The following is a 21422-nucleotide window of genomic DNA, read 5'->3' as shown; positions in this document are numbered from 1 at the left end:
TAAACAAAAAAAGTAAAGATAAAAAAAAATGAATGCGTAAAATAGAATTTAAATATTAGTTCCTAGTAAATGGTAAAATAATTCATATGTCTGGCAATGATTACATTATCTCCTGTCTAGAGGTAGGCAGTGCACCTTTCATGAATAGGATCAAAGTGCATCAGTGCCAAGTTTGCCACGACCTTAGGGACCCTTCAGGATGAGTTTCCCTTGGAAAAATCCCTGGGTTTTGCAAACCTTTCCTGTACCCAAAGGTTCTGGATATAAATTCTGGGTGTAAATCACTAACAGGCAGGGAGAGATGTTCTGATTTCCCAAAACTTGAGGTGAGTCACAATCAGATGATGATGATTTTGTCATCTCCTTTGGACCCACTGTCTGCTGTGGCCTCCCAGCTCTCATGGGTCACTGGAAAAAGTCTCTGACACATGCCTGGGGGCAAGATGGGATTTTCTGTGGAAGAACTGGGGAACAATTGCTGCTCTCAGCAGTTCCCAGCAGTGAGTAAATGCTCCTGGAAATGAATGCATGTCAGGAAACTCTGCCTTTTTCTAACCTCCCTGTGTGCCTTCTCCCTTAGTCACCAGCTGGGGCTGTTGGGGGTACTTAAGAGTGTTTAAGGTGACATGCTGTGATACACAAGGTCTAACAAGTTTTTGCCCTCTCCCATCAGAGGAGGATGTCTCACTCCCTGTTTCCACCCTGCACAACCTCCCTGTAAGCCCTGTATGCTTTCCTTTGCCTCCGTGTGGTCCTGCCTGCCCTAACCAGTGTGTCCCACTAAAGGGGCTTTGTGGAGGTGTGCTTGAGGAATGTAAGGAAGTTTTAGCTTCCTGTTTGCAGAGCCAGGAGTAGGTTTTTAACAGAAATTATGTTATACCTTTGCTATTGCTTACTTAGTGCTGCCTGGCTCTGGGCCACTTAGAAAGCCATATCCCAGAAAAGAGCAAAGCATTGCTATCATCACTGGAAAAACTGATCTGTGTCCTTTCTCCATGCAGCTCAAACACTGCCCAGGCCTGGGTTTTCAGAGCTAGAGAAACCTCCCCTGAGTTGGGAGGTGGAGGTGTTTGTTGAGGTGTGGACTTGTGTTTCTCCACACAGGCACAAGGAAACAGCAGGGCGTCTGTGTCATCCGGAGGAGTTTTGTGGCTGGGGAGAAAATGTAACTTTCTGCATTGGCTGTGGCATCTGCTTCTGAAGGGAAAATCAAAGGGCTGATGCCCCAGGTGCCGTAGGAAGGGGACCAGGACACCAGCTGTTTCATCACAGGTCCAATTTATTAAAGAAAGCATCAAACACTTATACAGCAAGTAATAGGTTTATGAATATTCTGTAAGCCAAGCGATCTATTGGTTAAACTATACCATCAACTCTTCCTCATTCCTTAGGGGTTACATCTCTCTTTTCTCATGTCTCACTATTTGTTATTATACTACAGCTAGACCCAAGGACACACTATCTAGCAGGTGCAGGACTTGGAATTAGCCACAGCTTTGTACTTTTCCATTCTCTAGTCACCTAAATTTCCCAACACCCAGGGACTGAGGTCTGTGGTCAGACACTATCCTGGGTCATGCTGTCTGGGCAGGCCGCTCTGGCACACCTGACAGGAAGGGAAGGTGCTAGCAGTGGGCTTGGCATAGCAAACTCTGCACTACACTTAATCCCTGGAAGTCCTGCTTGTTTAAAGGCATGAATAGTCTGATAGTTCATGGCTAACTAGAAAATGAGATTTAGTTCACAAGGTATGCATTAGGACACCAGTGAAATTAAATCACTTGACTTTTAATGACAGCAATAAAATCCTTTGAACCCATGGTACAAAAGCCTCAGGAGCAGCTGGTGTCAGCCTTGGTTTCTCTCCATGGTTTCAAAGACCATGCTGTCAGGGACCAACTGACCAGTACACAGCTTCATGTTAGAGCCTTATCCAGGGCCCTGTAGAGGGGAAGGGAAGGAGACCCCTTCCTAGGGCTGCTGGGCTCAGGAGGCAGAGCTGTGCAGGGCTTTGGCATGGACTTGTGGAATCAGACTGTTTTCAAAACAGCTATTCTGCTTCTCAGGGTTTGCAGAAGAATTCCAATAGCCATGAGGACCATAGAAAGGTTTTTAAGGGCTCAGAGATATAAGAAATATAAGGGCACAGGTCAAAAGCTAACATTTTCCAGAGCAGGTAAAGCCCTAAGGCTGTAAACAGCTCAGTGTAGGACAGCTGACTGCGCACAGGTGATAGTCTAGAACTAGTGTGAACATCTACTGTGATGTGCTCTTCGTATTTAGCTTGCTTGCTTTCTCTTTAATCCTCCACTTCCACTAAGCAATCCCTTGGTGTGACTTGTATCAGAAGGGCAATGGTGATGTTGTTTCTTACTCTTTCTGCACTCAGGATTTGTATTTCCAGAGCCTGCTGCAAGGGCCACTGATGTGTCAGCATGGCAGGCACAAAGGGGGGGTTTGTCAAGGTATTTGTCATGGCTTGCTCTGTTTGCCTCCCCTTCTTGCAGAAACCATACAGGAATTAGTTTTCAGTACAGTCTCTAGCAAAATGCTGATATAATTCAATTCAGTTCATTTAAAAGCATGTACTGATAGCTACTTGTGTTCTTCTGACACTGTTGGATATTCCATATTTGTGTGCCCGAGAAATACTTTTACTTGGGGCTCTTCTGTCTTGCAATGGAAAGCTGCCACTAAAGGTCCCCAGAAAGGCAAAGCTTGAACTGGAGAGATGTTGTCTAGTGACTGGTGGAAGTTTCACCCCCTCTTTTTTACAAGCAGAGCACTGCTCAGGCTGGACCCTGCTCTCATTTCAGTGAGCAGCACAGAGCTCAGTCCCTTGCTGCAGGGTCTGACATACCTTGCTGATGTGACAGGCAGAACATGATTCAGAAATCTTTAGTCTGGCACTGGAATGCTGCTGGAAAATTCCAGTTTAAAAGTTTTACATGGTACTGAAACAAAGCAGTCTGTCACACCTCTCAAGTTGCTCAGAATTCATGTGCATTTCCTTGTGTTTGAAACAAGAAGAGGAAATTTGGACCTCAGCTCCTTCTGAGAGTCAGGCTGGCTCTCCAAAGCCTGCAGGTGTTTGGTCTGAGAGATGGGCATCTGCAAGAAGCTACAAGCCAACAGAGCCTGTGGATGGGGGTGCATGAGGCAGAACCATTGTACACAATGCACAGAATGCTTTGCTTAACTCATGTCCCCTCGGTGATTGGCCTGACAAATTCTCTGTGTCTTTTCCTGCTTGTTTTTCCTTAAGAAGTCTTTCTGTACCCTATGACAGGCTATGAGGAGAACTTTGTATGGATGTGAGCTCGTGGCAGTCCCAGTGACCACTGTCAGTATCAGATGGATGCTAAATCCAAGCTGTGCCTGGCACCCTCACACTCCTTTGCACCTGCTTGCCTGCATTATCCACTTGCCCAGACAAGGACCACCCAGGCCACCAAGGTCCTGGGTTTTCATAGATGAATCCTTTCACAGGTTTCACAGACAGAGCCTGAAGAATAATTGGGTTCTAAAAGCTTGCTGGAAGGGTCAGAAGTCTGGGAAATCCTTGCTGAGCTGTAGCTGGGAATGTTATGTTCATTATGTTCTCTGTATGTGACAGAGCAAGTCATCAGACTGAATAGGCCAAAATATTGTGAAACACTGGCGACAGTTTTTGGATTCCTGGTTTTTAGCAGGAATTTGATTCAAGAAAATCTTCAGGATTTGTGAAGTGGCCTTTGTGCAATCACCTGGGAATCAAAATATCCTTCCAACTCCCCTTCTGAACTCACCTTCCCAGCAGGATGAGGGCACTTTCTGGTAGATAACCAGCTATCTTCTGATATCTAGAAAATTAATTTTAAAAGTGTATGCTGTGTGAATATACCACTTGTGCTTAGTCATGTGTGCTCCTAAAGCCTTCTAACTCAGAATCACAGAATGGTTTGGGTGGAAAGGGACCTTAAAGACCATCTTGTTCCAATCCCCTGCCAGGGGCAGGGACACATTTCACTAGACGAGGTTGCTCAGAGCCTCATACAGCCTGGTCTTGTACAATTAGATGGGGATTCCAAAGTTTCTCTGATCAACCTGCTCCAGTGTCTCATTACGTTTACTGTAGACAATTTTTAACTAATATCTAATCTAAACCTGCCCTCTGACAGTTTAAAGCCACTTCCCTCTTGTTCTTTTTGTCTCTAGTAAAATGTCTTTCTCCAGCTCTCCTGCAGCCCCCTTTAGATACTGGGAGGTGCTATAAGGTTTCTCTGGAGTTGAGTCTTCTCCATCCTAAATAACCCCATCTCTCTCAGCCTGTCTTCACAGGAGAGGTGCTCCAGTGCTCTGATCATCTTTGTGACCTCCTCTGGACCCCCTCCAAAAACTCCATGTCCATCTCATGTTGGGGATCCCAGGGCTGGATGGAACACTCCAGGTGGGGTCTCAGCAGAGTGAAGTGGAGGGGCAGAATCCCCTTTCCTGACCTGGCCACACTGCTTTGGATGCAGACTTTGCACTTGGCCTTGTAGAGCTTCGTAAGATTCCACATTTCAAGTCTGTCCAGGTCCCTCTGAATGGCATCCCTTCCCTCCAGTGTGCCTATTGCACAACACAGCTTTGTGGTGTCATCAACCTTGCTGACTCTGTACTCAATCCTGTTGTCCTTGTGTGCCACAAAAGTGTTTAACAATACCCATCCAAACTGACCCCCGAGGGACACCACTCATCCCTGGTATCCAGGTGGACAATGAGCTGTGGATTGTAACTTTGCATTCTGCCATCCAGTCACTTCTTTATCCACTGAGTGATCTAGACATCAAAACCACACCTCTCCAGTTTAGAAACAAGGACGTTGTGCAGGACAGTGTCAAATGCTTTGAACAAGTCCAGATAGATGATTTCAGTCACTCTTCCTTTATCCATCAACACTGTAATCCCATTTGTGGAACGGCACCAAATATGTCAGGCATGATTTGCCCTTAGTGAGGCCACATTTGCTGTCACTAATCACCTTCCTTGTTTTCCATGTTCTTTAGCACAGTTTCCAGGAGGACGTGCTCCAGGGTCTTTCCAGGCACTGAGGGGGGACTGACTGGTCTGCAGTTCCTCAGGGTGCAAATTTGATGCCTGTTTTTCCCAGTGGTTTATTCAGCCAGGCCACTTGTGCTGCAGTGTCTTGTCTTATGGATGGAGGACAATTGTATATTCCTGCAGTGAATAAAGAAGATAAGAGAGAAAGCAGCTGATGTTTTTTTAAGGTACACTGGCTCAAAAAAGATTTATAGTAATGACTGTAGAGCCCACATCCAAACAAATTCAGTACACAAATTCCTACTTCTGCTAGAGAGGGTTTGTGCTGATGGAATGTAATTTCTCACTTACGTTTAATGATTGACCTGGTGTGGAGAGCTGGAGAAAGTAAACCATTTGTTATTTCAGTCCCCTGTTTCCGTCTTGGATTATATGTTTTGCATGTGGGGACACGTTGCAGGGAATTGCCCATCTGGATAAAGTGACCTCCAGGCAGGAGGTGACTCACCACTGCTTCCCTGGGCTGCAGCCATCCAGTCCCACTGTGCCACACTCCACTGCTCTCAAAAGCTCTTGGGGCTCAGCTGTGTACAAGTTTAAGTGCTTTGCCACCTGAAGAGCAAGTGCAAACACACAGTGAAATGTGAAGATGATCCCACGTTTGGTCAGGTTCTTAGGAAATGCTTTTTCAGAGGAAAGTCTCGCTCATTTCTTTGACTTTGAAAGGATATCCCACATCCTTGTTTGAGTTATGTGTGAGAAAGTATATAGAATCATAGAATAGTTTGAGTTGGAAGGCTCCTTGAAGGTCATCTAATTTCAATCCTCCTGCCATGTGCAGGGACACATTCCACTAGGCCAGGTTGCTCAGAGCCCCCTTCAACCTGGCCTTAAACACTTGCTGGAATGGGGCTCCCACAGTTTCTCTGGTCAAACTATGCCAGTTCCTCACCACCCTTACAGTAAAGAATTTCTTCCTAACAGCCAATTTAAATCTGCCCTCTGTCAGTTTAAAGCCATTCCCTCTTTGCCCTCTACCCTTGTAGAGTTAGTCTCCAGATTTCTTGAGTTCTCCAGATTTCTTGTAGGCTCCCCTCAGGTATTGAGAGGCAGCAGGTTTGTCAGAACTGAGGCATTTTTATGTAAGTTTTAACACAACTTGAAATCAGACCAGGGTTTGCCATGTCACACAGGATCACAAAGCACATGCATATTCTGGCATATGTTCAGCCTTCAGAAAACTGCATTTATAGACTGGGGGAAGCAAGTTTCTTTGCGTGAGCTGACCATCATTATAGGTTATGGCAGCCCTTCCCAGACCACTGGCTTAAACAGGAAAGGAAAGAGACATCTGCCCCGTCTTCTGTTTGACAAACCGAACTAGTCACAGTATTTTGCTGCACAAAACCATCACCCAAAATAACCTCATTCTTGTGTGTCAGTCTATATTTGTAATTATACTTTGCAACAGGAAGAAAACCATGTTAATTACATTTCGCAGAAGAAACATTTCTCTTGTGCTTTCCTAGAGCGCCTGCAGGGAGATTACTATGTCGAAATAAAAACCCAAACAAATAAACCAATAGCTGTTTTCATTGGAGAGCCCAATTTCCACCTTGCTGCTTATTAGAGTAGGGCCTGTGCCATCAAAAAGATTTTCTGGAGAGTAAGAGCAGGAAAACCTGCACAAGAATTGCTCCTGCTGGAAGACAAGGTGCTCTTAGGAAGTTGAGAAAAGCTTTTGCAGAAGAAAGAGCAATGAGAGTACATTGTATTGCATTAAGAAAGATGCGGAGAAATATTGTAATTTCTAAATATTTTTAATACCCATGTGCTTCCAATTCATTTTGCATCAGTGGTTCAGGTAATTTGACATCCTGCTGTTTTTCAGAGTTGATCACTGGGAGAAGAAATATTATTTCCAAAAAGCCAGGAGATCTCAGGAGGTGTGCATGTAGCCTAAGGGAGCTGGGGAAGATCCTGTTTCCCTAGAAGTCACAGATAGGTTTGCCATGCAGTGAAACAGACTTCTTGGGCAGTAAAATCTGAAACTGGATCAAGGTGAGAAGCCAGTGCTCTGGGGAGGCTTTCCCAGCTGTGAGCATAATGATGCTGGCAAAACTTCACCAGCATTGCCATCAGGCTGATCTCTGTTAAAATCAGAATATAACTTGTGAATACCAGGGACTGGAATAGAACTGATAATTGTGAGCCAATCTGCTGTGTTTATATGTGGCTGAATTGTGTAAATCACCCCAATAATCTAATCTCTTCTCTGGCCACAAAAAACAAGGGGAAATCCGAAGGCCTGTGCTTAATTTAATTCTTGGAGTTACAGCTGGGTGGTATAGCTGCTGCTCATCAACATGACTGTGTGGAGAGTAGCTTTAACAACAGAACAACTCCAGTGCAGGAGGAATAACTACATTTGGGCAAATGCAAGCTGATAAGCTCAGTAGAATGTGAAGTTTGTCCTTCAGTCTGATGTGTGCAGGGGGGTCAGAGTAAAAGGTGGCCTGTTTAAGCTTTTAAAATCCACAGAGTCTCATCCTCTGGTTTGTATCATCTGTACACTGTGGTAATTGACCTTTCAAGTCTGTCTGTATTACCAGTCCAGGCCTGGGAGAGTTGTTGGCTTTCCAGGAAAGATCTCCTGGTACTGACCTGGACACCTGGACAGCTCTGCAGCTGTTTGACTATGGAACAAGGGAGGCCATAGGCTTGCCTATGCCCCCTTTAATTGCTAATCAGGGAAGAAGCAGATGGGCTAATTTGTCAATAGGCCTTATCTTTGTGAAAGGGGAGCAGCCCTGCTCTCTAAGAGTTCAATCTGCAGCATTTGTGAAGCCCATGTAATTAAAAGAGCCTCTCTCCTTCTCTGCCTCCTCTGTATGTGTAAACAGAGCTGCTCTTCACTGGAGTCTATGGAGAAGACTTCCTGCTGGAGAAAGAGATTTAAAACCTACAGCCAATGAATGCAATTACTTGGCTGGGTTTATTTTTTGTTTGTTTTCTATTTTGCCTCTGTATTTTTCCTTGATATCTGTGGTGATAAAGAAGGGAAATCAATGTATTAAGAGAAATGCTAGTACAACTGGAGTTCAGAGAGAGCTTTTAATATCTCTTAGGCATCTATGCCTCATCTCATTTGTTAACAGTAGGCAGCCAGGAGAAGATAAACAAAATGAGCAAATTATTTTTACATCAAGATTTAGAGTGGCCTGGCTTTAAAAACAGTATGTTTAATAGTCTACTCAGTAACAGGACCTGATAACTATTTGATCTCTAAGAGAAAGCTTGTGCCCATACAGCAGCTTTGCAAGACCAGAGCCATACTTAATGTTATTTTTGCTGAAAATTATTGAAGTCACATGCTATAACATCAGTGTGGGAAGGGCAGGTATGGTAGACAGGAAGATGAATGAAAGGCTACTTAAAAAAAAAAATCTTGCTGTGGTAGTTTGCATTTCTAATTATTTAGATGCTACTGGTTTTTAATTGTTATTGGAAAATCTACATTATTCCTACCATCTTAAGACCCCAAACAAGCCACTGAGGGTGGCTTGTAACTTGCCTGTGAAGCAGCAGTGTTACACCCCAACAATGACACTGCTGGCACTGCCCAAAAGAGAGTCATGGATAATATTCCCTGGACAATCCATCTTCTATTGCTCTTGCTCTGAGACTTGGTCCTGCCTTTCCTCTTGTAAAAATCTGTGTCCAATGGGACTGTCACACTGCTCTCTCTCTCAGGAGAGCAGCTACCTAAAAAATAGGTAGGATGAATGAATCTGCTGACCCAAGAGACTGGAAGGTATATCTACAAATTCCAGTAGGTATTGGGGGGTATATACACAAATTCAGTGTCTCAGCCTGGCTTCTTTGCCTGGGGGAGAGGAAAAGAGACCTCCATGACCATGAACATTTGTTGAAATTAAGCCTTCCTCTTCCTGTCTTTACTTAAGCCTGAATCAGAAGACTAGGAATAATCTCAGTGGGAGTTTCTGTGATGCAGCACTCCTTTGCTGTTGATTTTTCAGTGGCCAGGTTTAGGGAGCCTGGATAATGTAGCTGTGTAATATGCCCTTGCCTGCACTTTTAGGGTAAAGCAGAGGTAGGATGTGTCAGGCATGTGGCAAACTCCTGTGGGATGTGGTGCCAATGAAGGTACAGAGTTCCTATAGTGCTCCCTTCAGGAGCTGGGTGCATAAAAAATGCTTTTCAGCTCTGCAGAGGGCACAGAGTTATCTGGTGACAACCTGCACCCTGAGATCTGTGTTCTCCAGCCTGGCACAGCCCACGTGTCACTGCCCTGTTGCTGCCCTGCTGTCTGAGGTGAGACCAACTCAGTTGCAGCCAGCAGTTGAGCTTTCTCCTTTTGCCTAATCAATTGCTGAGATGAGATCTAGTCTGTGCTTCAACAGCAGTTATTTTGGGTGCAGCAAATCAAGTTTCTCCATACAGAATGGATGTTCCTTCCCAAAATTGCCCGTCATCCACCGTGTTCACATTTTCCATGGGTGAGGAGAAGTCATTTGACTTCTTTGTGACAAACAAGACTCAGTGAAGAAAACAGCAGTGTTATTTATTGACTGGTAATGTTCTTCCTAATGCAAAGACCTCTGATGCTGCATATCCTCCTGAAAAGTAATTTGCCCTGACAGCTGCCCCTTCTTATTGTTTGATTCAGATCCTGCTGCTTAACTCAGTTTCTTAGGCTTCTCTTTCCTCTAGTTAATGTATAGCTGCAGTTTGCATCCTGCTTTGCCTCCATATGCCAACCACAGTTTGCCATTTATTCTGCCAAATTTATAGCTACACACTCAACCAACAATCTGTCTAGGTAGCCAGTATGAATTATGTGCAAAATGTTATTTCCTAAATCTGGATGTGATTATCTCTCAACTGTGTATTTCCAAAATAGCAGCTCTCTTCCAAAGAGAGCTGGTAAGCAAGGAGGGAGAGCAGGGATTTGCCAAATGTATTTGTGCTTCTGTGCTTAATGAGAAGAAACCTTTTTCCCCAGACATTTGTATCTGAACTATTCAGTCTCAGACGCTTGTATCTGAACTATTCAGTCTATAAATTTATCCTATTTTCTTGAAAAATTACATGTTTAAGGAAACATCCCCTTTGATTTGCTGATGGTAATATCTGTCAGGTATGAGTTATTACTTCAAATTTCATTAAAAACCCTTTCAAGTTTAAAAAATGTAGTATGCTTAACATGAGGAGAAATTGCTGGGTCTGAGGGATTTCTCTATTGGCACTTTTATTGCTTGCTGTAAGAGGTGGCGGCCCCACCAATACCAATTCAAAGAAGTGTACTGACATGCAGGATATGTTCTGGCTTTCCAAGCCAGAGCCAAAGTGATTCCTTGCTGCAGTGGAGAGGATAGCTCCTGCAGAGCTCCTGCCTGCATAGGCTTTGTGGGAAAATAGCCTTATCACCTCCAGGCTGAGCAGGCTGTGGGGAATGTCTCCATTATTCAGTCGAGATGGGAGAGGCCTTGACCCCGGCCTGCTGATTTTTGGTTCCCCCACAAAAACAAATCAGCTTCTTGGCCAAACAACTTCCTCCCTAAGCCCAGTCCCCAACTCTTTAATTTCCCTTCACCAGGCCCACAGATGGGTTTTTCCTCCCACTCCACCACAGGGCCCGCACAGCCTGGGGCGCAGTGCCTGGGACATGTTTGCTTTCACACTGACTCAGTTCTGCCCCCGGCCCACCTCAGACCACAGTGGCCCTGGGCTGAGAGTTAAGAAAACTGCTCACAGCAGAAGCTGAAGCCGTGTGAAATCTGACAGGATTCTGATATGTAGCCAAGCCTGTACCTGAGGTCAGGTTTGTTGACAGGGTCACAACATGCAAGCAGCACATGCTCCAGCCTTCTGCAGAAAAGATGCCTTGTGTACAGATAGCCACAGATATGCAGGATGGAATCCTGGGTTGTGCAACACCTGGCACCTCTCCAAATTATCTGTTTTGCACTGGCCTCTTCCAGGAGCCACTCAGAAAGTGTGTCTTGCCAAAGGTTGGGCTCTGGGTTTGGTAGCAAGCTTTTTTGGACTCTGCTCCTTGTGCTGTGATCCTTGTGTGGCTGGGTATGGAAACATGACATGAGCTCAACATGGTAAGCGTGGAATGCAAAATCAAGGCTGCTGTGTGATAAGGATTCCCAGGATGCAGTCAGGACTCTGTCACGCTCATCTCAGTTATGCACAGAGCAGCACATGGAAGAGTTGGCCCATCATCTCCCTGTCTACCTCTTCTCTGTCCAGCTGTGCTGTGATCCACTCTGTTTCTTGCCGCAAAGGCTTCTCTCTGTTTTGCCAGCAGAGCTTCATGGAGATACAGCTGGAGGGGTACAGTGTGCAGAATCTTTCCTGTTGTGACCTGCCAAAACTGCCAGCACTTGGGAGAACAGGCATCTTGTGACTTTCCAAGTTTCACAATGCAGAGTGAGAGGATGCTGTTCTTTCCATATCCATTCTGCATATTCAGATTTTTCCATTAGGGTCCTTTCTCAGTAGGAGGAGAAAATTTTGCAGTAGGATCAGAAACAGGGAACTGAGCAAGGCGGAGAGAGGGAAACAACTTGTCACAAAGTTTTTCCAATACTTGTCTGAGAAGCAATCTTCTGTAAAGCTGTTTCCTACTTTCCAATTCCTCTCAGCACTCAAACTGTGAGCCCTGAGCTGGCAATCCGATGGCTGCTGTTTTGTGAGCTTATAAAGGATTTAAGCACACACACCTCACATCACAGGCTTTCCTTCATCCTGGAGCATTATCTCTGCAGCAGTGTTCAGACTTCAGACTGAGCTCAGCTCCTTCTCATCCTGAGATTAGAAGGTCTCATCCTCCTGTTCTCAAAAAATTGCTTTTTGAGGGTTACATACATTAAGAAATGGTACAGTTAGGAAAACATGGTGTACACATAAATTCTTTCACTGGTCGTTCTTGATTCTATGAGTACTTAAGACTATTATTGTGTTTGTTATTTTCCAGTCAAAACAAATGCATTTCTTCTCCTGTCAATTCAGAGCTGAAGCACAGCCACAAACCCAGCACTGAAAAGCTGGTGTTTAGCTCTTCACACTGGTAACTCTGATGACCTGAAAATAACAAAATGTTTCTGTGCTGGTTTAATTTCTCCTGCTACATGGACTTGAGTATTAAAATACATGAATTTCAATGGGGAAAAAAATCTGGATTTTTTTTCTAATTTGCTGTAAAAGTCAAGGGAGGGAACATCAGTGGGGCTTCATTTTAGAAGTTCTAGACAGCTTGTCTGTATTTATGCTGTTTCAGGAGCACCCACTTGCCTCTCTGAAAGGTGGGATCTGACTGAGGTTGACTAACTTCCAGATTTGTGAGATTCAGCTGCATGGCAGTTTCCCAAATATTATTTTTTTTCTTCACTTTCCAAAGCTGTTCCTAAAAAGCCATTTGAAAATGGGAATAGATAGTGACTAGTCCCAGAAGCCAGAGACAAATGAGTGGGCTCTCTTTGAGTAGAGGAAGATAAGGACAGACCAAAAAACTGCAATCTGTCAGACACTGGCACTTTCTAGTATGCTGTCAGCCTACTGTGGGGTCGTTTCCCAGAAAGTCTGTGCCAATTTATCACCTACTCTAGCTCTAGGTCGGTGTTGTGCCTGGTTCTGCAACTCCTCAAGGAACTGGTAGGGCTGACTCTGGGAAAGTGACTTTAATTGCTCCAAGTGGTACAAAGGAAGAGATATACAGCTGTGCTGCAAAGCATTTGTTATCAGGGTGCCCTGTTCGCACGTGTAAGGAGAAAATCTCTGTTGTAATTGCTTTATCAAACAGATCTGACCCATATCTCTACTGCGTACCAAATATTCTCCTGGGCCCAGACACAAACACTGTGGTGGTCTATGTGGTCTATTTAAGAGGCAGAAGGCTTTGTTTTAAGTCTACCCACTGCTGTAGGTAAGCTTTTCCTCACTATTGAAGGTTTAATTAAGAAAATGTAATGGCTTTGGGAGGTATATTGGTTAATACACTGAGTTTCCAAAGAGCATTTTATGGTAGCAATATTGCTTTTCATCTGTCTTTCACAGAAACCTATCTTTACTAAGTCTGCCTTTCTTGGAGATATTCTAATTGCAAAACAGTATTTGACAGCATTCTTAATGATACCAAAGAAAATAGCCTCTCTCTTCCAGCCTTAGTCTTTGCCATCTAGTCTTTGTTCATGTTCACCTCCAGACTTGTTTTTTGATGAACAAAATTCAACAAAAGCCAGCTGTCTTGAAAGCTGACTGACCACTACAGGTCACTGCAGGGAGGCTGGGATTTCCCAAGCCAGCCAGAGGTATTGCTGGGCATCACACTGATGTCCTAGTTCAGGATCTTAGGTAGGTGTTGGAGGTTGCTCAGGGAGGCACTGATACAGCTTCTTGACAGCACAAAATGACAGCCTAACCACATGTTACCAATATAGCCCAGGATGGAAGGAATTGTGGTCAAAAGCTTTGTTCGACAGGACAGACAAGTAGAAAATGTCACCTACATAGCAACAAATCACAGCCAGGGTCATGCTCTGCACAGACCCTGACAGATCTTCACAACCAGAATCATATACCCTTCCACCTGTACAAATTCAAGCAAGCTGCTTCTGCTGTGCCATCAGCAGACAAGAGTTCTCTCCAGAACTATGGATTTTAATGTGGGAAGTGAAAATGGTGAAAGCTCCCTGCTTTCACCAAAAGAAGCACAAATCCTACCAAGGCAAAGGATTTCTCAGCTAGATGATTTACAGGAGGAATAACCACATAATGATAGGCATGAGACAAGTGCTAAATTTACTATAGCTATGTACAGGCTAATCTTGCATAAAATGAAGACATTTAGTAATAGCCATGGCTTCTCATCCTGCTTCTGGATTACTGCAAAACATCCTTGCTGCTCCTTAGCTCTTACAAAATATACCGTATAATGGATTGTGTAGTATGTTTGGCAACATACTCAAAAACACTGTAATCTCCCAGCAGACTGGAAACACCAGTTGTTTGCCAGAAACAGCTCCCTGGGGGTCACACAGAGACTCTGCTGGGAGACAAGCGTTTCATGTTCTTGCAAAACATTTGCCTTGAGGTGCCACATTAATAATTGACCTGTACAGGAACATCTGTAACAAACTGCAAGAAGGCTCTGTTTCTAATGGCTCCATCAGCACAACTGATAACTGCTGCTGAACTTGGTGAAACAGGTTGTTTACATAATACGGATTTTCCTGATGGTCTGATACACAGTAATACACCATTATGCAGATTGCAAGTGTTGGTTTTGGCCAAACAGCAGCTCTAGAGGATCTTTGAGCATAATGTTGTTTTTCAGTTCTGTGTCTCTTGATGAAAGACTTGTAGGGAAAGTGGGTTTTTCAGGCTTAAAATTTAATTCAGGGTGTGGACAGGAGAGCAGGACACAGCACACCCAGTCCCACATGCAGTGGTGTGAGCCACTGGCTTCACTGTCTCCATTTTTGCTCTGTCAGACCAAAGTAGTTTTTTGCTGATGGTCAGGACTGGTGTTTGGGACAAAATGTACTTGGCCACCTAAGGGCCTGGCTTGGGGTTCCCTGGAGTCAACAGCAGTGGCCTTTTGAAGCCCTCTTAGTAACTAAGTAAGTATTGGCTACCACCTGATGCTCAAATCAACACTTCCAAAGAGCACCCACTTCCAGCTGGAGTCCTGTATCTGCATTCAAGGCCTTCAGCAAACTAGTTTTCAGCAGCACTGAGCTGCAGATATAATGGGAGATGGTAGATCTGTCTAAATCTGCATAAGATCTTCATGCTGAAATCCTAGTTGCTGAAGGCTTTTTTGGTTGAAAAGTCTTTCCTGAGTTATGTTATGACAATGGTCATATAGCTTCAAAAAGAAAAGCTAGGATGGTCCTGGCTAAGGTGGATCCTTACAGTCAGAACTACTAATTATATACTATGTTTTTATCCAGTTCTCTCACTGGGATATTAGAACACTCTCTTAAGTACGCTAAGTTGAACTTCCAGCTGTTGCTGATCTCAACTCAAAAATATAATCAGCTAGGTCTGTGTGATGGTGTAACCGGGAGGTGCTGAGCCAAGCATGGGTATGCTGCTCCTGATGTCTTTAAGCATGCCCCAGCAGTGCCAGTAAGCACAGGATAACTGGGAACAGGAGTTTTTACAAACAGATCTTTCTTGTCTGCTTGGCTAAAGATACAGCAAACACCAGTGGGGTGCCACAAATGAGGAGCAAGATAACCACCTTGAAACAGTTACAAATATTCTGCCTTCTAAGAGGGCTGTTTGGAATGTTTTTCTGTGTTTGAGTGACTCCTCATTGTTCTTTTAGAGAAACACCCCACGGAAGAGGGTCTGAGAGTCCCCCAGCACATCCCAGCTGATGCAGAATCAGTCCAAAGTTATGGACATCTAAGGGAGGCCACAATAGGTTTGTCACCCATCAGCAGGGCTGACGCACTGCTCCAGAGCAGGCATGGAATTTCATCCCATGATGTCCTTTGCTTCCCAATGCCAATCATGGTACTGCTCATGCTGGAGCTATATCTGCACTTTCTTTTCTTCTTTTTTTTTTTTTTTTTACTTGAAAAATATCTGGTAACTGGTCCCCGAAGAGGGTTCTGAAATGGATTTGGCGCATGAGACAGCTGTAGCAGATGACTTGACCAAACCACCTGAGAAAGGAGCCAGAAGGAATACAAATGAACAGAAAAGGAGTAAGAATTCCTCATAATTCCTTATAAGAATGCACCAATCTTCTTTAATAAGAGCTCTTGTACATCTTTACAAACAAGTTGCTGGATGCAGAATGCCTACTGAGACAACTAGTACTACTAATTTTAATTTTCTTTTTTAATCCAGTTAGACCAAAAAATGCAAAAGGCCATAATCTGCAACATCTTTGCAATTCCTGTAGCACCATGCATGCCCTGGAGAGAAAGTCTACAGTTCTGTGGAAACATTAACACATCTTTGGTGAATTTTATGTTCAGATTTATTTCTTCCAGCACACATTAGACATTTCTACCCCCTACAGAACAGTGTTCAAAAGATTTCTGGAAAGCTGAGCTTTTTACAGAAGTAAACCAGGCATGCCCTGAAACCCTCCTACACGATACCAAACAAACACTGTGCATTCAACAGACCTGCTGGTTAATGATCTCGCTCATAAGTAATGTTTCAACCTTAGAATGGTTTTTGTTTGCTTCAAAAACCACAAAGCCAAAGAGGAAGTGTAGGAGAACGTAGGCAGGACGGTGGCCACGAGCCTCATGACCTCATCTTTTTCCACCACACAGGGATTGGTGGCTGTGCTTGGGACAGAGTTTAAATTCCCAGAGCTCAGAGATGTCAGGCAGCAGGGGACGAGGGAGAAAGCCAGAGCTGCTGGGAGCCAACTGTCTGGAGCTGCTGCTGGGATCACTGAGAGTGCTCTTGTTGTGGCTGACTCCTTCAGCACCAAAAAAGGTAATTTTTTTTTTTTCTTTTTCACCTGACATGTCCCAGTCCATCTGCAGCTTTTGCCTAGGAAACACTGAGCAGAACTTTGAAAACTGCTTCACTGAGCAGGGATGTTTGATATTTCTCTGTGGAAAAAGGGGTGCTTTTATAGGACCAAGGTTGTTTAGCAATGCCAGGTATTGCAAATAATCACAATTTTAAATTTGTGCACTGATAGATGTTGGGAGAAGGTTACTGAAAATCCTGCCACTGAATCATGCACCAGAAACACAGAAAGCTTTCTTCCTCATGTAATCACTGCCTGCCAGTGTCCTGTTTCTCCTGGCAGGCTCACGGTTTGTGCTGCACAATCCTGAGTTGATGGGTGACAGTGAATGGGATACATTTCTCTGTGAAACTTGAAATTGCAATACCTCTAATAGAGTGCCCTGTTCTCAGGGCCAGCCTTTACTAATGCATTTAAATGTCCCAAGCAGCTTTCTTTTCTGCTGTGATTTACCAAAATTTTGAATGACTCTTGTTCATCAGTAAATTGGTTTGAATTCTCAGCGATTTTCCTTATTCTGGGAACTGGTCAGTAAGCACTGAAGTTTACTGTAGCTCTCCTAATTTCAGCAGGAATCAGTTCTTTATTAAATTGCTATTGGAGCAGCTATTTCACCTAATCTCTTGTTTGGAAACACAGGTTATTTTGTTCTAACTTCTGGATGGGGAAATGGAGATCTATAAATAAAAGCAGTTTATGTTCATGTAAACTGACTTTACTCAGCAACTCAAGTTAATAACCCTAAAAACTAGTTTCAAAATAGCTGACAAGACAATACAAATTCTTTGCCTTAACCTGCCTCTTTTTCAAAACAATCGTGTTAAATGACTGAAAAAGCTGGTATTTATAACAGTTTTTCACAGAGTTTTTCCTTTGCCTATGCAAGTCAGTAGACAGCAGGGGTCAGTTCACCTTTTCAGTGTGGTTTTTCTCACCACTGCTCAGCTCTTTTTAGCATTCAGTTTCAAAATTCCTGGAGCTTTTTGAGTTACTAAATCATTACAAGGTAGGTGGGAGGTGGTGACAGAGGATAGAAGAAATAAAATTAGCATGGGCAAGTTGAATCCATAGCAGGGACCTGGTCTTGGCATAGTGAAGTATACAAAGATAAAGGAAAAGCCTATCGTTTTTTGGGGTATTTTACTTTCTTGACTTACTGTTCCAAAATATTTTCTAGGTAAAATATCGCAATGAAGGTGGTAGTTCTGTGTTTATGCCTTATCAGCATCACAGCTGCATGGCCAGTGAGTAAATCACAATCACTATCCCCAGTACTTGCATTATTTTCTTTGCACATCAGCGAGAAGCACTGATCAATGTTTTTTCTCTTTTTTCCCTTCAAGGTGATTCAATCCAAGCAGCATGCCATTTCTTCCAGCTCCAAAGAAAAATATGTAAGCTCATTTTGTCTTTCTGTTAATTTTCTTTGATAAGTACTTTTTGATTTTTGTTTTGTTGTTTGTTTTCCTCCAAAACACATTTTATGGTACCTGTTCTATGATTGTAGATGCTTGCAGAACGTGTCCTTACCTGGCTGTTATGAGCTAGTTTTAAAGCAGAGAGCCACTGATGTCCACAGACTTTTTCCTGTGTCATGTGTCTTGGTTGTGGACTTTCATTAGTTCTATCTCCAGACCAGCACTGGAAATCTTTTTTTTTAATGAAAAATGTGTTAGCTGTTAATTAAAAGGAGAAAGAGACTGCAGTGTTGAAAGTGAGGGGAGACGACCCATCCTTGTTGATCAGCATCGAACTCCAATTTATTGATCTCACTTACACACTTTTATAGTGGTGTTAATTAAGCTCATGCATATTGCAAAATCCGAGCTCATCATAGGTCACAGACTACACATTAACCCTTCCTTTTGTTTTCAATACCTGTGGTTTGTTATTGAATCCAATATTTATTTTCTCACCCTGTAATGAAAGTTCTCAAGGCCTCCATGTTTGTCAACTTTTGCTTTCCCAAACCAGCCAAGGACAAGATATTTACTTGTTATTAAAAACAACCTGAGAACCTCTGCTGTTTACATAAACGTGCCTGAGAACTTTTGTTGTTTACAGAAACAGGCTGTGAGAATTTGCTCCTCACAGCTGCCTTTTACTTTTCCATCAGCTGTATATGATTATGGTATGTCTGAACAAAACTCTATAAGCCATTTCTGAGCAAAATTCTCCAACACTGCAGTATGGCAAAATTACTATAACCCATATTTGTTAGTGTGGATCACTATTTGGTGTTGGAGGAGTGCCTTAATCCAATATCCTATTTATTTTTTTGAGTGATGTAAGTGAACTGCATTTAGTCTTGTTATATAGCTCTTTAAATCATTCCCTATTGCTAGCTGTTACCCTTGTAAAATCAATTCTTGGCTCTGAGAACCAACTACTGCATTTAGTTTAGAGTCTTTATGAAGTGGGAGATAAATCTCCCTGCAGAAAGGGCTTAAGAATTAGAAGAAGCAATGATTGTTAGATATAACTCCAAATTCTACTTAATGAAAACAAGCTGGAGAAACTGATCTGAATTTGCCCAGGCTCTGCCAGTGAGAGAGGCACATCTCTCTATCTTATCTATCAATGCTCATCTGGGATGATGGCTTGCTCTGAGTCCTCTTCCTACTGCAATGAACAGCTGAGGACACATCCCATACAGAAGGACTAGGTACTGCAGATGCCACATCTGCCTGAAAGAACAGGATGGGATGCAGCAGTTTTCCCTGCTCCTTAGAGGATTAACCCCTCCTTTTTATTTTCTCTTTAAGGACTCCAGGGGCCATCACTTGCATAAGTACCACAATGACTATGTGAATTCTCAGTCTCAGGAGAGTCAGCAGCACCCACAGAGTGACCTGGCATCATCTCAGCAGGTACAGACACTTAACTGGAAGAGAAAGCAGAGCATCTTTCCATGCCAATATTTGCAAGTTAGGATTAAGCACTTAAAGAATAGTCAACATGCTGATCAGCTCTACTGTATGTGCCTTTGTGTCCTAACATTGAGCTTTGTGTTGCTTTCAGACCCTTTACTCTTCAGAAGAAAGTGTGGATGTCCCAGAACAACTGGTAAGTGTTTTGAAGGACAACATGTCTGTTGAATGCTGTAGGGCAGCCAGTGTGAAGCAGCTCTCATTTTCCTCACTCAGGTGCGGTTCTTGCAGTAACATCTTCCAAAACAAAAGAAAGCTCCAGGCAGGGGGAGGTGAACTCAGTGCAGTGCTTGCACATAGCTCCTCAACAGTGCCTGTGCCCTGGGCCCATAGGACAGGTACCAGTCTGCCCCTCTCACATCCATGTTCATTTGCCTGATGTGTAATAAATGTTTTCCAGCCCTTTCCTGATGTGTCAAGCAAGAGCCATGAAGACATGGATGATGATGATGATGACGATGACAATGATTCCAATGACACGGATGAATCTGAAGAGGTTGTCACGATTTTCCCCACGGACATTCCAGTAACTGAACCATTCCCCACTTTCCCTTTCACCCGAGGAGACAATGCTGGCAGAGGTGACAGTGTGGCCTACAGGATGAGGGCAAAAGCTGCACTGTTGAAGTCTATCAAACTCCGCAAAGCCATGAAAAAGGTGAATAGCACTGACCAGTGGTGCCCATGTTCTTGGAAATGGGGAGTGAACTTGAAAATGGGCATTTCATAGGGGTTGGTTTTAAAAACTGATATGGGGAAAGTAGGCATAAGTGAAGGAATGCATTTCCTTTCTCTGGGTACCACAGATCAGGGGTCTTGATGACTGCCAATGCACTAGGGCAGGAGGGCAGCTTGCTGATGCAAGCTGTGCCAAACTGCAGTTTGCACTGTCACAATTTACTTGCACACATGAAATCTGAGGCCAGGAGCAAATGAGAGTTTCTCATATGAAAGGTTCATGTAACTCCATAAAACATCAGAGTAGCTCCAGGCAGAGGTTCATCACGCAGGCTTTGAGCATCCCTGCAGTCCAAGCAGCCTGCATTAGTGCAGCACTTGATGAAACAGTTCCTCAGGGGTGACAATGGCTCTTATTCTGCTCTCTAACACAGCTCATTTATGATGCGACTGAGGAAGATGAGAGCGACATGGATGCAGAGAGCCAGCACTCTGTCTCCCGGGAGGATCCTGCTTCCCGCAGGTCCCTGAGGAAGCACGCCAGCAGTGTGGTGTGGTCTGACCGGAGCCACGGGCGGGACAGCAGCGAGCAGGACAGCCACCCGCATGACCGGAGCTTGGAAAACGACAGCAGGCCCAAATCCGACAGCCACGAGGCAGAAGGGGACAGTAGCAAGTCTGGTATGAGAGGGGACAGCCTCTCGAGTGTGGAAAGCAGGGAGAGCCATCCGAGTGTGGAAAGCAGGGAGAGAAGGGACAGCCATCCGAGTGTGGAAAGCAGGGAGAGAAGGGACAGCCACTCGAGTGTGGAAAGCAGGGAGAGCCACCCGAGTGTGGAAAGCAGGGAGAGCCGGGACCGCGTGTCAGCGGAGCTCTCTGACCATATCAGCAGCCAAACGCTGGAAAGTGCCGAGGATTCTCAAGATCGTCACAGCATCGAAAGCAACGAAGTCACCCTTTAAAAGGAGATAAAAATAATTTTTCCCTTCTTTTCCAATCTCTACCTAAGGGGAGCAGGGAGTAGCTTCATTCTTCATTTCGGGGCACTGTTTCTTAATGTAGTTCGCGTGGTGGCTTTTGGGGTTCGGGGCGGTCCGTGGCCCCTGGGGCTGTGCCGGCGGAGGCGGTGGGACGCGGTGGGACACGGTGGGACACGGCGGGAGAGCGTCGCCCCTCGGACCCGCTGCTCTCTGCGCTGCCGAGCGGTGTTTTGCTGTAAATGGAATTCAATAAAACCTCAAAACCCT

General features: G+C 44.2%; 1 protein-coding gene across 1 annotated transcript; it reads left to right on the top strand.

The window, feature by feature from the left end:
- Positions 1–16404: 16404 nt before the first annotated feature.
- SPP1 (secreted phosphoprotein 1) lies at positions 16405–21416 on the top strand. The gene is made up of 7 exons (XM_058803925.1): positions 16405–16527; positions 17745–17811; positions 17911–17961; positions 19333–19437; positions 19589–19633; positions 19898–20155; positions 20610–21416. The coding sequence occupies exons 2-7, from the start codon at positions 17758–17760 to the stop codon at positions 21135–21137; spliced, it is 1041 nt and encodes a 346-aa protein (XP_058659908.1). The 5' UTR covers positions 16405–16527; positions 17745–17757; the 3' UTR covers positions 21138–21416.
- Positions 21417–21422: the final 6 nt, after the last annotated feature.

The sequence above is a fragment of the Ammospiza caudacuta genome, chromosome 4 (assembly GCF_027887145.1).
Source record: "Ammospiza caudacuta isolate bAmmCau1 chromosome 4, bAmmCau1.pri, whole genome shotgun sequence".
Lineage (NCBI taxonomy): Eukaryota > Metazoa > Chordata > Aves > Passeriformes > Passerellidae > Ammospiza > Ammospiza caudacuta.
Note: the sequence above shows the minus strand (reverse complement) of the source record. Positions and strands in the feature narration are given on the sequence as shown.